Genomic DNA, 17,502 nt, shown 5'->3' with positions numbered 1-17,502 from the left:
TTACAATAATAACATATTCCCACTATAATTTTACGAGTCATGTTTGAGAAAACGAAATATATAATCTCATTCTTATTTTATAAAAATAGAAAGATTATATCTGACAATCTATATATTTCCTACGATAAAATAAAAGATAGAAACATAAGATTTATCCAATATTTTTAAAAAATTCTGATCTTTTCAATTTGGACTTTATATATGTGAATTGTGTAGAATAATCTTACTATATTCTTTTAACAAATCATTTTATTTTTATAATTTTGTTGGTGCCCCCCCATCCATTCAACATGGAAATCGGCTTTGTTTGTTAAACGCGCTTTGAAATAATTGATGTGAACCTTCTATTTTCAATTCCAACTGGCTCTTATACCCCATACACGTGTTTTAATGTAACATAATAGTGATATTTCAAAGTTAATAATAGTGATATTTCAAAGTTAATGTGGATCCACCCATAAGGCTTACTGATTATTAGAAGTCTCAAATTTAAATTTTAAAAATATGAAACTTTTTAGCATAGAATATTTTATTTTAATAGATTTTATACGACACGAATTGAAATTGATCGAGTAAACATATACCACATGTCGGTAATTACGCACAAAATTGTGTAAGATAGGGACCATGACCAAGAAATATAATGTTACTATGGGAGAATTCGAGAAAAATGTGCAACCGTCGTTACCCTTTAATTAAATGTATATTAGGTGAACTAGTTCATATGCAATGGCTTGTCAAATTATATAGAAAATGTAAACCATACTTAGTAAGTTTGGTGTGATCGTGAACTCGACTGAGGAACATTATTAACAAAAAATAAAAAAGAATCGATCATTGACATATTTTATGAGATATCACCTGCTACACCAATCTTTCACCCTTATAACGAGATGGTTATAATTGAGATTCCTCCCCTTAAATCTAACGTGACAAAATCAATCCTTAAGAACATATAAAAACATTTACCCCTTATTGATTTTATTAGAGAATGAGTCAAAATTAATTAGATCAATGAATTTCGATTATTAAATTCCAAAATAATAAAAAGAAAAAAGGGGACCAAGTCACAAAAAAGGTAAACTTAGTCACAAGGGGGAAAAAAAAAAGTAGTAGTAGAATTGTCACCATATTATTTCACAAGTTTCATTGGACCTACCAATTTGTCTGTCTATCTGTCACCTTTCATATTCCTACCACTCATCATAAAGTGAAATTAAGGAAATTTTTCTTCTCACTCAAACGGCTCTCTTTCCACGAAAACAACCATTGAAAATTACACCAAACTATATCTTATACATAAAAATTTTATTAAAAAAAAAAGATGTCTATATATTCTTTGTTTTCATATGCATATCTACACTAGCCGTTGGCTGGCCAATTCAATCTTTGCTACTCTCATCAAGAACTCTTCTTCCCTTTCTTTCATTTCATTCCCAAAATACCCTCCAAAAAGGGTAAAAAAAAACATCTCATAAAAAATAAATATATAAGTGGCCATTTTTCTAGCGACGTATTATTTTTCGTGTGCTACAGTTCATGGATTGCATAGTTTTGCCCGTAGCAATCTTGACAAGGCGATGTTCGGGCCGATTACTAGGGTATAGGCCACTAGTGGAAGAAGATTATGACGATTCAAGTTATCCGGTAACTGTGCTGGTGGGAAAGGAAAAAAGGGAATTCTTGGTGGAGTCATTTGTGTTAGAAGAAAGTCCATTTAGAAGTTTGATTGAAATGGTGAGAAAAGAAGATGGAGGCAAAGTAAAAGAAAATAGAGGAAAAAAAGTGATTTATGTGGATGTTGATGCTATATTATTTGAACACATGTTGTGGTTGATGCAAAATGATTGCTCCTCTTTGTTTCAACTAAATCTCAAGGAGATCATTGATTTCTATGCTCAAGATATATAGTAGTTGAAAAGAAGAGATAATTGATTACTTATTAATCATTATGAAGTTAACAAGTTAAAGAGGTAATATATATATATATATGTATGAGTCTTTTTTTCTTTAACTTCTTCCTTTTACCCTTTGTGGTATTAGGAACTTTTTTGGGATTAATTAACATTTTTTATACTATGGGGTTCTACAAAAAAAAGTTTTAAAGGAAAATGATACTATATGGATATGTAGAAATAATTGATACTTGCAAAAAAGAATGTATACCAATTTTTAGCAATTAATTAATAGTTAGTGTACTTTAATTATTTCTCTTGTATGTAATTTCCATCTAATATAATGGTGTTTTTTTTAATCACATTCTTCGATCTGGTTGTATATTTATGCAAGTTTGATTTAATTAAAAGCAGTACTTTATGTAAAATAAGTTAAGAAATTCTACTACATCTCAAAAATATGTCTTCGTTAAATGAAGAAACTTTAAGTACTTTGAGAAACTACTTATTATTACGGGAGTAATAAAATTTTAAATAAGTTAGAATGACTATTTCTTTTTTATATGTATCTCGATTAATCTTATAGCCCACAAGAAATTCCTTTGTTTTCACACCAATTATCGAATAATTTTGTCGATCAATATTTACACAAATAAAAATAAATTACCTAATTTTTTTGACTCAATTAAAATTTAAGCATGAGATGTGAATACATAATTCCATTAATTATCATGGCGTTACTAATCTATACTTAGTTACTTACCCTAAAAATAAGTTATATTACATTTAATTAGTTGATCATTAAATTAATTATATGCAATATGTGAAATTATATTGTCTATATTATATTATTGTACTAATTAGTTGATTAAACTTTACATTTTTATTGGACTAACGATGCCTCAATTTGTTCAATTCCTTATAAACAAGTTAACAAATGTCAAATTTGCGTTGGTTAAATCAAGAAAGCCGTCCAACTATGTAGTCAAAAATTTGCAAGCACGTTAGGCTTTAATAATAGAGGCAGTCAACGACTAACTTTGTCTAAATCTCAAAGCCACTTAATTTTCTAAATAAGGTTTTTTTTGTTATCTTTTATGATTTAATCGAATTTAAGCCACATAATTTATATGTAATTATTATAAAGGTAATAAAATTAGTCAATGAAAATCTACTTCAACTCTCCCAAATTTAGATGGGTTATTGATCCTCTCATCATTTATTAGCTTAGTCTGTTTCAGCCAAATCAAGCGGATCAAAGATTAAAGATCAATTCATTTTAAGGATAATTTTAATAATATTTTTTTGTTATAATTTGTGAAACTAATATATGGGCCAGCCGGTGTAAGCAGCAGCTTGGACTTACTTATGTACTGATCCCTATTTGAATCCACAATAGTCAAGCCCATTTCTTATAATGATCCAAACTCTAATTTGATTGGGCTACTTTTGTTAATTAGTAGGGAAAGGACAGAAATCACATTTTTTAAGGTAAAATTATAGTTTGTCCCTTATAAATTTATAATTACAAAAATTCTTCAAATGATAATAATATAAGTGTTGGTACATTAATATGATACGCGAGATACATTAATCATTAAGTAAGATATATTACATTTTATAAATGATACATTAATCTGATGTATATTTTATACATGATATATTAATCTAATGCTCCAGATACATTATTTGATGAGCGAGATACATTAATTTGATGCGCTGATACATTAATAAAATGAGGATTTTGTGGATTTGCAAAACTAATAGGGGATAATTATAATAAGAGAACTTAAAGATGAGATTTTTGTCATTTATCCTTAGTATGCTGGGAAATTACGCGGATAATCAAATATACATTAGTTAATTAGTTAACAATAATTATAGTTTGAATTAATTACTACTCACAACCACTTTTTAACTATAATTATGTGTGCCTCTTTCCCCTCTTCTCTATCTCGCCATTATTCTCTCTTATACATATACGAATACAAATTATGCATATGCATATGCAATGACAGATTTACAAATATAATTTGCCTCTCTCTACTCTCTACCCCTCTCTCTCTCTCACTCGCCTCTCTCCTCCATCTCTCAATATCTCTCTCCTCTCTCCTCCCTCTTCCGTACTCGCTCGTCCGGTATACAAATGCATATGTATATCACTTATAAGATATACAATTATTTGACAGATATATACATACAATTATTTGACAGATATACATAGACAATTCGACTGATATACAAACACAATTCACCTATCTCCGTCTTCTCTCACTCGCCTCTCTCCTCCCTCTAATATGTAGCTATGGATCGTAATTAACAAATTATAGCTATGAGACCTAATTAAGTTATATTATGCATGCGTAGACATAGTACATTTAGACTCATGTATATTTCATGTGAAAAAATAAATTATAAAATCTAAACTTAATCAAAGCTTGAAATAAAGCATCCATAACTTTCTCTGCAATTATCTGCCTCATAAAATAACATGGACTTTTCAATTTCTAAAAACAATGATCCCACCAAGAATCTGAACATTATAAGCACTAAAGAAGTTGTTTTAAAATAAAAAGTATATTTTGCTTTAAGGAATCTTACCTCTGATGTTTAGGGAATTTAGTTAATTAATTAAGTGCATTAAGGATCTGGCCATTTTCATTTAAATCAATTTCTTTCACTTGTATTCGTATGATACGTACAATTTCAAATAGAGAGAATAAAGTAAAGTAGAATTCGTAGATCTTTCTTTAGCAGGAAATAGATTATTTTTAGTTATAATATAATCATTCACTTTAATAAATAGTGATTATTATAGTAAATGAAAGGAATATATAGAATGAGCATATGCCGGTCTAATGGTTATGGTGAAGTGAACTATACAGTTTGGATAACGTATTTCGTAGAGACAGATTCAAAAATTTAAAATGAATCATACGATTTAAAATGGGTTTTTGATGAAATCAAACCACAATTTTTTGGATTGGACTGTTTTTTTACTAAAACAAGGCTATATCATAATTTTTTAATTTTTTTTACCTTCACAAGATAGACGCAAGATTACGTGCTCACCAGACTCCTCGACCTTGTGTGACTACTCTTTGATATCATAGAATGGGAAATTGTACAAGTAGAATATCATGATTAACAATATGTCTAGTATTTCTTAGTTGATGTATGATAATGACTTATAATAAAGAAAAATTGAGATTTTTCTGACATTTGGGTACCATGATAAGATAGACAAGTAGAAGCTAAAGTGCATCAATCATCAGAGATTTTAAGTCAAAGTGTGACCTTGTAGTTCAAAATTATTTGTTGACACATATTGCCTCATCTCACTACATATATATGTGTGTGTGTGTGTCAGAAATCAAAGATTTTGAAGCAGAATTAAGGACAAATAAAATGAAAATTACATTGTCATGACTTTATGTTTGTGTTGGACTGGCATTTGAAAAAGGCTTCACCCATAATTCTGACCCTTTGGGTCTTAACCATCAATCTCGATTCACATGTTCACCTGCTTCAATCGCCTTCAAGTAAGGCATTAGAACATAGGCATGTGTTATGAGATCGATTTATAGTTTTTTCAATGTGAATTAAGTCGTCATTTCATAAGATGATGGCTTAATTTTTGTGGCCTAATGTAGAAGACATCAAAAAAGACCTCCCAATGCTTGTATTTTTTCGTTTTCAATAAAAAAAAAACATTATATTCTCGTATTGAACCATAATCACTAGCCTTGAATCACTTCATATAAATTCTACTGTTAATCAAAAACATCGATACACTCAAGTTTGCAACTTATATAACATGTTAGAACAAATTAAACCAAACTTGATCAAGAACACATTTCAGAAATGGGACAATTAAGATTGTCATTAACTACATAATCTTACTTCATACTTCATAATGTGATTAACTTGAAAAACACCAAGATTTAACAAAGAGGTCTTAAATTTTTTCCTTTTAAAAATAATTTCTTTTGAGGTGTTACATTTGAAAGACATGTACACTGTACTGTAAATGTATAGGTCACTCTCTTACAGTTTTGATTTGAATTCAAAATGCTTATTCTTAAAAAGATTATAAGTACTGAGGAGAGTAACATTGTTTTCAGTAATGACCAGTGGGATCAAATTCCCAAAAATTAATTAGTACATCAAGATATTCAGCTCAAACATTAATGCAAGACATGTTTAAAAAATTATTTTAAAAAAAAGACATGTTATTACTTCTAGTGTAATAAAATTCCCAGAACACCTTTCATCCAACAAGAAGAATCTCAGTATATATATATATATATATATATATATATGGCATTCCTTTTTTAATTTAATCTTTTATTAGCATATGTATTATTTTTTAATATTAGCAATAATGTTCAATCATATAGATAGTGAAGACAAATCAGCTAATTAAAATAAAAAATATACCATTAAATTACTTATATAATTAAGAAAACAAAGGCATATAAATATAATTATTATAACAACTACGCCGTTTTTTACCCTAGAGAATTAAACAAAGATGGATCAAAATATTGATTTCCCAAACCATATTTCTTTATAGAAAGTTTCCATAAAGAACATTAATTAAGATGACCAATTTCAGAATTCATAGAGTTACATGACCCCAAAATAACATACAAGACCAAAAAAAAAAAAAAAACTCAAAATCTCTAGAACAAAGATGATACACTAAAAAAAAAGATGGTACACTAATTTAGCTGACCTTTTTTGATTCAAGAATCCCCATATTTCTTCATTGATCCAAATTAGCTTCCATTCTTGATTGATCAATATGAACAAGCTCGAATTCTGTGTCTGCACTAAACTCCAAAAGGTGGGCGAAGACCTGGATTCCCCACCCAACCATCAACAGAAGCAGATCCAGGATTTAAACAGTTAGGCATATTTAACGGTAGATTAAAAAACGGAAGCCCAGGATTAGACGGGTCCGGAAAAGGGTTATTATTATTAAGAACCCCATCACCACCATCAGAACCTTGTGTATTACCATCTTCCTCTAAAGGCAATCTTTCATAAGCAACATTAGTAAAAGATGAAGCTATTACAATAACTGGTCCAGCAGCCATCAACTCACCTACCACACTTCCTCCAACAACTTGTCCTTGTCCACCACCTAAAAAAATAGTCAAACTTGTTGCCCCTGGTGGTGCTGGTGGTGGTAAAAATGAACCACTTAGTGATAAAATCTCAAATCTCCCATTTAATGTAACAACCGATGAAGAACTGTTATTGTTATTATTATTATTACCACTACTTGCTGGTTGTCTTATACTTACATTCGTAACAATTCCACTTCCACTTAATATACAGATCCCACGTTGTCTTCGTCTAGCATACGATGATATACATTCAAATACATCACATCCATTACCAATTTCAAGTATGTGAGCTCGTAACGTATTCGCACTTTCCCTAGTGATAATAACCGGGGGCTTCGGTTTATTTTTGGACCCCGGAGGGCGACCCCTTGGTCTACGACCAACTAGGTCGCCCGGTCCAGATGAATTTCCACCAACTAGATCAAACGGATTGTTGTCGTGATGGTCATCTGAAAATGGATTGTTTTTTGTATTTTCATCGTGTTCGGATTGAATTTGGAGATTGAATTCAGGGTGATGAAGTTGATGAACGTAACGAGATGCACTACTTAAATCTAGACCAGCCATAATGACCATAAAAAAGAAAAAAAAATAATTAAAAGAGTATACAACAGGAAATTTTTTTATAAAAAAAATATGTAAGGCTAGAAATTAAAATATGTTGGTGTGGGGGGGAGATTTTATATATATAAAAAAATAAGAGTAAAAAAAATGAATATTTGAAAGAGGAGAAGAGAGGAACCCTAGATTTGAGAAAAGAAAAGAGGTGGTGGGAGGATTTGGTTGAGTGATAATAATAAGAGAAAGAAGGAAGAGAGGAAGACAAATTAAAGGCTTGTTGAACAAATGCACTCTTTCTTTCTCTCACCTCTAAAAAGTTTTATATATATGCATAAAAAAATGATGGTGCTTAAAAATTATATTTTTAATCAACAAAAAAGTATTACTACTACCTGAGTTCCAAATTACCGTGGTAATAATAATATATTCAGTATAGTTATATAATTGAAATTTAAAAAGATGATATTTTCTCCTCCGTCTTAATTATGTGATTTTTTTTGGATGTTGAGATTTCAATTATTATTTTTATCGTGAACTTTTTATATATCTTTCAACCATTTTGAATTGCCAATTATTTTGACTTATATTATCTTTTTACATAATTTACAAATATATAAATATTATTTTAAAAAATGAAAAATTTCACTTTTAAATATTTTTCAAATTTAAATTTTTGAAAAATAAAAAGTACCACGAAAATTGAGATAGAGTTTACGTGGGTAACATTCCTTTACCTTGTAAAGTAGAAATGATATTTAGATAGACTCTTTTCTATAAACTTTTGTGAACTTTTGGGATTTATGGATAAAACATGTCGAGATATTCCTGTTGTTGAAAATTATGCCATTTAGCGTAATATTAGATAAGTAGAAAATTTGATCAAAATTTTAAAAATTTTATAGTAATTTTTTATTAATCTTTTTTTATTTTAATTAAAAGGTATTAAAGTTAAAAGAAAAAAAAATTAAAAAGTAAAAATAACATAGTGTGAAATATATTATTTTACTATTCTTATCAAATTTTGGCTAAATTTTCCACAAATCAAAAGGATTTTTCCATTAGAAAAATGATAATATTCCTATAAAATGTTGTCGGTTTTTTCTTACTTATTGAAAAAGTCGATTTCTATACTTCTATGGAATTTTTTTTTTACAAAATATATATTTTTTATGTTTCAATCAATCAAATTTGAAAAAATTAAGAATTATCTATAGAAAAATATAGTTTTAAAAAAATTAAAAATTTCTACACAAAAATATCGTTCATTTTTTCATAGATTAAAAGAAGGTGTCTTGTGAAAGTTGATTGAGAGTAATATATATTTCTTGGGTTTGACGAAGAAACATAATTAGTTGGTAATTTTTTCTTCTTATTAGTAGTTGGTAAATTATTTGGTTTACTGTTTGTATTAGAGTCTCGACTATATTTAAATTATGCATGATAAAATTTATGAAATTTTTATTTTTTTTATAATTAAATTTCAAACTCAAGACCTCTAATTACAAAAGAAGCATGTCATCTTGGGTAGTTGGTAAATTAAACTTGCATCTAAGCGCGTTTGAAAATAGAGACAAAATTTTGACAATGAATTACGTTCGAGGACAAGTGGATCCTTATATTAACAACCACTTTGTGCAAAGTCATTACATCTTCTCTTAAACACTCTTAATAATAGTTATATTTATGGTAATTTTACACGTAGAATTTGAGAAGAATAAAATATAATTAAATTTTATTTCTATATCTCATAAAACAAAATGACTATTTTTTAAAAAAATTCAATTATATAGTATAGATCAAACTTGTAAGAAAGTGAGCATATAAAAGTTTTTTTTAAAAAAAAATATATAACAAATAATTTTAGAAAGCATAATAAAGACATTAAAATAAATAAATAATAACAATATAAAATAATATGATATTTATAGAAAGACAAAAGGTGGAAAGATTATGGAAGTGGTTATAATATAATGAGTGAAAGAAGAACAAAGCATAGTCGTGTAATGTAAGTAAACATATATCTATCGTACTATCTTATTCTTAATTAGTTGATTCTTATTTTTCCAAAAAACGTTAGAAATTGTGTTATTATTTCTTCCTTTCTTTGTTGATAACTTGTTCTGTTGTTTTTTTTTTCCTTTTTTTGGTTAAGAATTCATCCTAGATGTGAATGTTAGGAAAAATTTTTTTATAATGAGAGTGTTTGAATTAATTTGTGCATTTTTTTTATTAAATCAAATATTATTATTTATTATATTTGTAATAAGGGTTATATCAGCTTTAGATAATAAAGTTGTGAATATAATAAGCTTTTGTTCTCTGTTATAAATAGATCTTTATTTTCACTTCTCTCTTTAAAAATTTAAGAAATAATTTATCATTTACTTCTTAATTTACTTTTATTATTAGCTATAATTATTTCTCATTACATTTTCAAAACGTTAAATTTGTTATATTCAATTAAAGATATAGTAAAATTATTGTTATACTCTCTCTGTTTATTTTTATTTGTTATGTTACACTTTTTGAAAATTAATTTAATTATTTTTAATAATAAATTAGATTATGTTAATTTAATATTTTTTTTAAAAAATTAGATATATAAAAACTATACAAATAGTACTATAAAATATACTTTTACATATTAATATGATAAATATGTACGTCTTAAATTATTAATCAAAATTATTATAATTTAATTTTAAAAAAGAAAATGTAACAATTAATTATGAATGTAGAGAGTAGTGTTTATTATAAACGAATAAAAATGGACACGAAATTGCTTTTTAGGAAGCCTATGATTTGGATATTTAAAGCAAGTTGTGTTAAAGTTGAAATGCCAATGTACTCGTTCAATTTAAGCACGGTTTATTTTGAATTGTCATGATTTTTTTCTTTAAAAGTAAATTATAAAAAATTAATTAATAATTTATGATATATTTTTTTATTATATTAATATATAAAAAAATTATAATTTATAATATTTTTTATATAATTTTAAATATTTAATTTTTTTAGAAATATTTATTAATATAATCTAATTTAATTTTAAAAATTAACTTTTAAAAATAAAAATATAACAAATAAAATTAGACGAAGAGAGTATTATACGTTTATTATAAATGAAACCTGAAGTAATTATTAATTAGCATATGTGTGGTTAGGGTTTAACATGAAGTTAATCATGGTTAAGGAGAACAAAGTTGACCAGATTTAAATGCAAAGCTGACAGAAAACGTGAAATCAGTGGGACCCAGTTATTATAATTAATTAATTAATTAATTAAAATAATAATTTGTCTAAATTAATTTTTAATGGCAAGTGGGAGATGGTGCAGCGGCTGGTGGGTCCTACTTTTGTCCTTATCCCAACACCCTGGCCGGCCATCTTTTAATTAAATTAATTAATCAGTCAAAATTTTAATCACCAAACATTTAACCCTAATCTTATGCCTTGTTTGGTTCTCCTAAAAATAAAAAAAATTCAACTCTATACTTTTTTTTCTTCAACGAACACACACTCTTTGTCTTTGGACTTTTGTGTAATTCGTGCAAAAGTGGATAATATATTTTTAAAGGAATACTGTTACAAGTTACAACAAATTAAATTAAAAAATTAAAGGTATTCAACTTAATATTTAATTGGTACATGTTATAAAAAAAATATAGATAAACGTAAAAAAATATTGTTCAGACGGAATACTAACTATTTATTATTCCTAAATTCAATATTATTATTTGATTCTTGTAATCATGAGTTCTTTTCTTTAATGTTATTCTTTAATTATAATAATAGTATTTTCCCATTAATTGTTTAGTTGATTAAATAATTACATAACGATAACGTTTCAGAAATTGGAGTGATAAGGTGAATAACATATTTATCTTACGCAAAGATATGTAATCTTTGTCCTATTCTTTTGAGGGGGATTAATAAGTTGGCCTAAAATAGCTACCACTTAATTAATTTTTAAAATTAATGATAGATTTATTTACCCAATATTTTGGTTCAACTTCTATATGGTCTTGATTTTGACACTTAGAAGTAGAATAATGCTGTAGTTTATGAAGTTTCTCATAGTGTCATCCTCTTAGAAAGGTCATGTTAATTTTTCTGTATCATTTCGATTTTATCATATGTCCTCGAAAGAACAATTACTCACACACACACATATATATATATACATACATATATATATATATATATATATAAACTAATAGATATACATCTTATTTATGAGTTATGAATTATGATTTGCTTATTTGACAGTATTATATAAGATTTGAAGATATTCTTTTAATAATTATTATAAATTATGAAACTTTTATATATATGGAAAAATTACACGTTCAAATAAAATTTTAATTTTAAATTAATATAATTTTAAATAAATTATATTCAAATAGAACTCTAAATAAGATGATCATAAGTTTCAATTGACATGATCTCACCAAAAATAATTTTAGAAAAGGGAAAAGAACAACCTGTAAGCACATTGCAAAGTTAGGAGTCTTAACTCGTAAGTGGACTGAATTATGTTTTTTTTGTTTGTTTAAAGACTTAACTAGGTCTAAAGTTGAATGTGAACAACTAGCCATATGAACCCATTATGGTACTAAAAAAAGGTTGTCTGTCATAATAGGAGGCAAACTTAGGTTTCACATATTTATATTTTTCAATTTTGAATGTAAATGTAAATAGATAGATAAAGTATTGAAACGTTTCAATAAGAGTGTTGACCATTATTGTTACATAAAGAAATTAAAATTCATGAAGTTTTCTGATTCATTGGATATTGCCCTACTTTTGAATCCTTTGTCAATTACTACTTAAAACATTACATGAATTGTTTGTTGTCTGTATTATTGAGTACTTCTTTTACTCACTCATGTTTTCCTATTAATTGAAGTCAAACATGTCCAAATCTTCCATGCTTTGACACACTCCTAAGACCTTAATAGAGTTATACAAACAAAAAATAGATTGTCTATGTATACATAGAAGGAAAACTTAAGCTTATTGACAATCAAGTTCATCTACTATTGGTTTGTGAATTGTTGCCTAAATCTTACCTCTGCTCACTATAAAATGTTCATTCGAAAGACAAAAAAATTATGTCAGATATTGTGAATTTTTCTGAAATATCAAGTTAGGTTATTTTTCTTCTACATATTTGGTGATGATTAGATTAGTAAATAAATTAATATAATGACATTCCTAACTGCCAACATACAAGCTTCATCTTACATTTGACTAAGTTTTTGTATTATAACTAAGATAGTTATTTTTGAATGATCTAAAGCTAGCTATTGCATTTGTCAATCTACTTCTTAAAATAAATTATTTTCTTTGTTTAATTTTAAAAATGGATTAAGTCAAAAAGTTTTCTCAAACATAAGTCAGACAATTGTTCTCTTCCTTGCGAAGGCCAAGTAATCAAGATATATATTGATTTTTTTCTTCATTTTTTAAATATTATTCATACAAATAATTAATAAACATTGATTAATTAGATAGAAAACTTAAATAAAAAGTACACGTAAATAGAAGAAATCTTTATTGAAAAGAATTAACATTATAAATAATTGAAGATAATAAATAAGAATATAATTGTCAAAACGGTCAGTAATTTCTTTTTTAATTGTGAATGGACTAGTAGAATCCAATACATTCTTTTCTTAATTATGAAATGGGAATTGTTTCAATTTTTTAAATTGCTTTGAATTATTTTTTTTAAATCGTTTAATGAGAATAATCTTTCCCTTCGATATAAAAACTAAAAAGTAAAACTCACGTACTACATGCTTTTTAATACTATTTTTACTTGAAGATTTGGGACAGAGAATCCAAAATGTCAAATCGAAAATTGAAAAAAAAAAAACTCATCTACTTTTGTCTTATCTTTTCTCCTAATACTATCACTTTGTCTTTATCCTTCATCTTCTCCACACTTACTAACTTTTCCCTTCGATTTTCCAAAGGACAAAGCCACATTTCCCATCATAATAATAGAAAGCAAAAAAGAGAAAAAAAAAAAGGTGATATTTTATGAAAACATTTAATTTATACGACTAAGTTTAGAATATCAGAGTAAAATTAATTAAGTTTTTCATGAATTTAATTATATAATTTTTAATTTTTTAGAAATAAATTACTCCTTCCGAAAGTTTTAAACATATTATAATTCATAATAGTTAACAATTTAAAAATTTTGAAAAAAATCATGGATCGAAACAAATATTATTAGACTCAAATAGTAATTAAGATAGAACTGTTTTATTATTCAAATGATAAGCATTTTTCACCTCAAACATTAAAAGATGTGAATTCGAGACATCGAATTATAAAGATAGCAAAACAAATGGAAGCCAGGGATACAAAAAGATAAACAAGTTTGAATTTGAATTCTTAGGCTCGACTAATTTGAATTGATCTGGTCCAAAAAGTTTCACTTACAACTTGTTTCGATGGTTGTTGATTATTGTATTATATTATTAATTTAAAATTATTATTTATTTGATTATTGTTTAAATTAAATAATATTGTATTATTAAATTCATTGTTAAGTATCAATAAAAGGTTCTCAGTGTAGATAACATCTGATTTAATGTGATCGTTTCATTATGTTATTTATTTTTCTCATTTTGTTGTTATACTTTGTACTCAACTTTTTTTTAGGTTTATTATTCTAAGTTATATTATATATAATATATTCAAATATCGTATTTATTAAATTAATATAATATAATGTTATATCATTATATACTATGATACAATACAATACAAATTAATAGATTGACTTATATTATTGATTTCAACTTAAACGTACATTATTTATCAGACGACAGAATTATATATACGCATTAAAAATATTACTGAAGAATATATTTCTTTTAAATCATAAAATGAATGATATATTTATCCTTTTATAACCAATTAAAGGATGCACGTGGGATCCCCTAGCTATGTGGCACGAGGCTTTTAATTTTGGGTCAAATACCATTTCTTGAGCCCTTAAAACTCGGGGGTCCTCTCCCCACCAACCCCTTCCTACTTCTTTTACTCTCTCATATCACGCGTGACTCATACTCTCTCTCGCGCTCCGGTCGAATGTGGAACGATGATGAGCCGATTCATTAATAGACTATGGCCAAAGTCCATACTTTTGATATAAACATTATTTTTTTGATTGTGGTAGGCGATGCACGCCTCTAGCGTGTATATTGATATTTGTGCATTCTGAATGTTGACACGTGGACTCTCTATTCGATTCGTTTTGAAATACGGAACTTAGGAGATAAGTATACAAGGACAAGTAATTTTCTCTTAGGAAAATGTCCCGTTTAGGTAGAAAGCAAAGCAAAAGAGAGAGAATTTTTTGTCTATATTCTTCTTGCTTATGGCTAATAATAATGCTTCAATTAGCTAATTAAACATATTATTTGAAGAGAAAAAAAAATATACAACAATAATCAAATAATATAGTGCCACTAAAATGTTTGAGGACCCTTGACTTTCTTGATTGATTTTGTCATTTTTGAAGATCCTCCCACCAACTCCCTCTAATTTTTCACGTCTCCATCACATCAACTAAATAAGGTAGACAAAGATGGGTGGGGTGGGAGGAGTGAGAAATATTCATAGATATTTTGTTATCGTAATGTTTATCGATATAGATAGCTGATTAAAGTTATGTACAAGAGGTCTAAAGTTTTAATTTTATTGATTTTGACTCAAAAAGTCGTCTTCGAAAATGATTGCAAGTAGTACGCAAACCATGGACAATGCAAAATTTAGGAACAAGTTGCCCATACATCTTGAGCTCAAGGTTTTATTGATCAACACTATCCCCTATGGCTATTTTTTTTGTTGATAATCATTACTTCTCTGGTTTCTTTATCATATTTTTTATTCTTTTTACATGTTTTTGAACATACATTCTTTTTAAGGAGTACGGAAACACAATTTTGATTTTTGATGATATAATCCAATGTTTTTTTTGTAGTCCCTATCTTTGCGAAATCTAGAGGTGTGCAAATTTTGGTTTAATAGTAAACTGGGTGGGGAAAAAATGTTATTTATTAGTTTATTGACATTGCATTTTGGTCTAACGATTTGAAATTATTTCGTATATATATTTATTATTTATTATCAGTTTCAACATTTATAATTTAATATAATTGATTATTTATAAAATTAATTAATGCATTTTAAATTCAAACAGGCATAGCTTTTTCTTGCAGCTATTTATTTGTTTATTATGGTTATCAAGTACTCGTTGTTTTTACTTTTAAGTTGTAATTATTGTTTCACCTATGTGGAGAATATTATTTGCGGTCAAATGCATCTTTAAGCTTCCATCTTCATTAATTATTCCCAACTTGTATTCACAGACATTTTATTTTAGAGGTTGACAAATAAAAAAATTATAAAAATAGAAGATTACTTCTCATTAATTATTTTTAAAATCGTACTTTCTTAACGAATTAAATATCATACGAGAAAATTTATACTATTGGGTTAAAATAAACATAAGGTTCGAAGACATTCTCAAAGAATTGGATATTATGGATTAACGTACTAAAAGTACAACAATGTCATTATTAACTTTAGTGCAAAACTTTAGGACTTCAAAAACAATATAGTGAACATCTTTTAATATGCTCTTAGTTAATTATAGTGTTGTTATATACAAAGCATAAAAATAAGAAAATAGTACGAATTTTTATAGTTAAGAGATAAATTGTATGTAAAAGAAAATGTAATCAACTCATTATTTCGGCAATAATAACATGTATAAATAATTAAAAAGAGCTGCTTTTATTTAATTTTTATAATTCTCCATTTAATTATAATTTAACTTAACATATAAATCATAACTGCTACTTTTTTAATGCGCACACGACTAATTCGTAAAATTCAATATAATAGCCTATATGCAAGTCCCGTAGAGCAAGTTGGGTAAAAAAGTATACAAAAATTATATTTATAACTTCTCATTTAAGAAATCATTTGTCCGATCACTAAAATCACCTTAGAAATATATCAAAAAAAAAATTTCTTATTTTTCTTTCCAAAGTGGTCACATGCAATGTAAGAAAATGTGCTAATTTGTCGTTACATACTTTGATTAAAGTACTAATATACCAACGACAAAAAAAATTGATAATCACAATTGATAACTTTATAAACACTATTCCTAATAGCAACTTGTCGTATATTGGACTTTAAAGAAGTCATTAACCATCTGTAGTTTATGATTAAAATCCGATGGACCCACAAACTTTTATAAATTATTCTTAATTGAATATTAAGTTGTTGATCGAGTTAAGTAATAATAAGTAGTAGGAATAATTAGTGCAAATCGTTTTTTTTTCTTTCTTATTTTGGTAATTCTTGAGTATAAGAGTTGGTTCAACAAAACAAAGAAAATGGATAAAGTTAGTAACCCAACTTAAACTTGATCATCTTAAAAAAAAAAAAATTGCATAACTACCCTTTCAATCTATGTTCAAAATTTTAGAGACACGTTTATACTATATAAAGATTCTATTATTCTTCTGAACTTATTTTATAAATAAATTTTTAATCCTTTTAGGCCTACGTGACACTAGTCTGAAAGAAAAAGCCAATCAGCGTTGGATCTACAAAATAGTGCCACGTAAGCTAAAAAGGGGTAGATAATTGTTAATAAAATAAGCTCAGAGTATAATAGGACATTAGTATAGTATTTGTGAGTCTCTGAAATTTTTGGCATAGGTTGAAGGAGTACTTGTGCATTATTCAATTTTATTTTTTTTGATATTATAGATGACGCAATAAAATAAACATAATTTTTTTCACTAATTCGTAAGTACATTGTTTGTATATGATCTAATAATCCTTTTTTTTTTATAATCCATCGCTAAATA

At 26.8% G+C, this 17,502-nt stretch overlaps 2 protein-coding genes and 1 pseudogene across 2 annotated transcripts; 1 reads left to right on the top strand and 2 right to left on the bottom strand.

Moving 5' to 3' along the window:
- The first annotated feature begins 1,117 nt into the window (after nucleotides 1-1,117).
- On the top strand, nucleotides 1,118-2,257 carry LOC101266965 (auxin-responsive protein SAUR76). The gene has a single exon (XM_004245840.5). It carries the CDS (start codon nucleotides 1,540-1,542, stop codon nucleotides 1,909-1,911), a length of 372 nt encoding a protein of 123 aa, XP_004245888.1. The 5' UTR covers nucleotides 1,118-1,539; the 3' UTR covers nucleotides 1,912-2,257.
- A 4,162-nt stretch (nucleotides 2,258-6,419) lies between these two features.
- Nucleotides 6,420-7,901, bottom strand: LOC101267258 (AT-hook motif nuclear-localized protein 23). The gene has a single exon (XM_004245841.5). It carries the CDS (start codon nucleotides 7,604-7,606, stop codon nucleotides 6,731-6,733), a length of 876 nt encoding a protein of 291 aa, XP_004245889.2. The 5' UTR covers nucleotides 7,607-7,901; the 3' UTR covers nucleotides 6,420-6,730.
- Nucleotides 7,902-11,647: 3,746 nt separating this feature from the next.
- LOC112940002 (U6 spliceosomal RNA) lies at nucleotides 11,648-11,743 on the bottom strand (annotated as a pseudogene).
- Between the last annotated feature and the right edge of the window lie 5,759 nt (nucleotides 11,744-17,502).

Source organism: Solanum lycopersicum, chromosome 8 (assembly GCF_036512215.1).
Source record: "Solanum lycopersicum chromosome 8, SLM_r2.1".
NCBI lineage: Eukaryota > Viridiplantae > Streptophyta > Magnoliopsida > Solanales > Solanaceae > Solanum > Solanum lycopersicum.
This window is presented reverse-complemented; position numbering and strand designations above follow the sequence as displayed.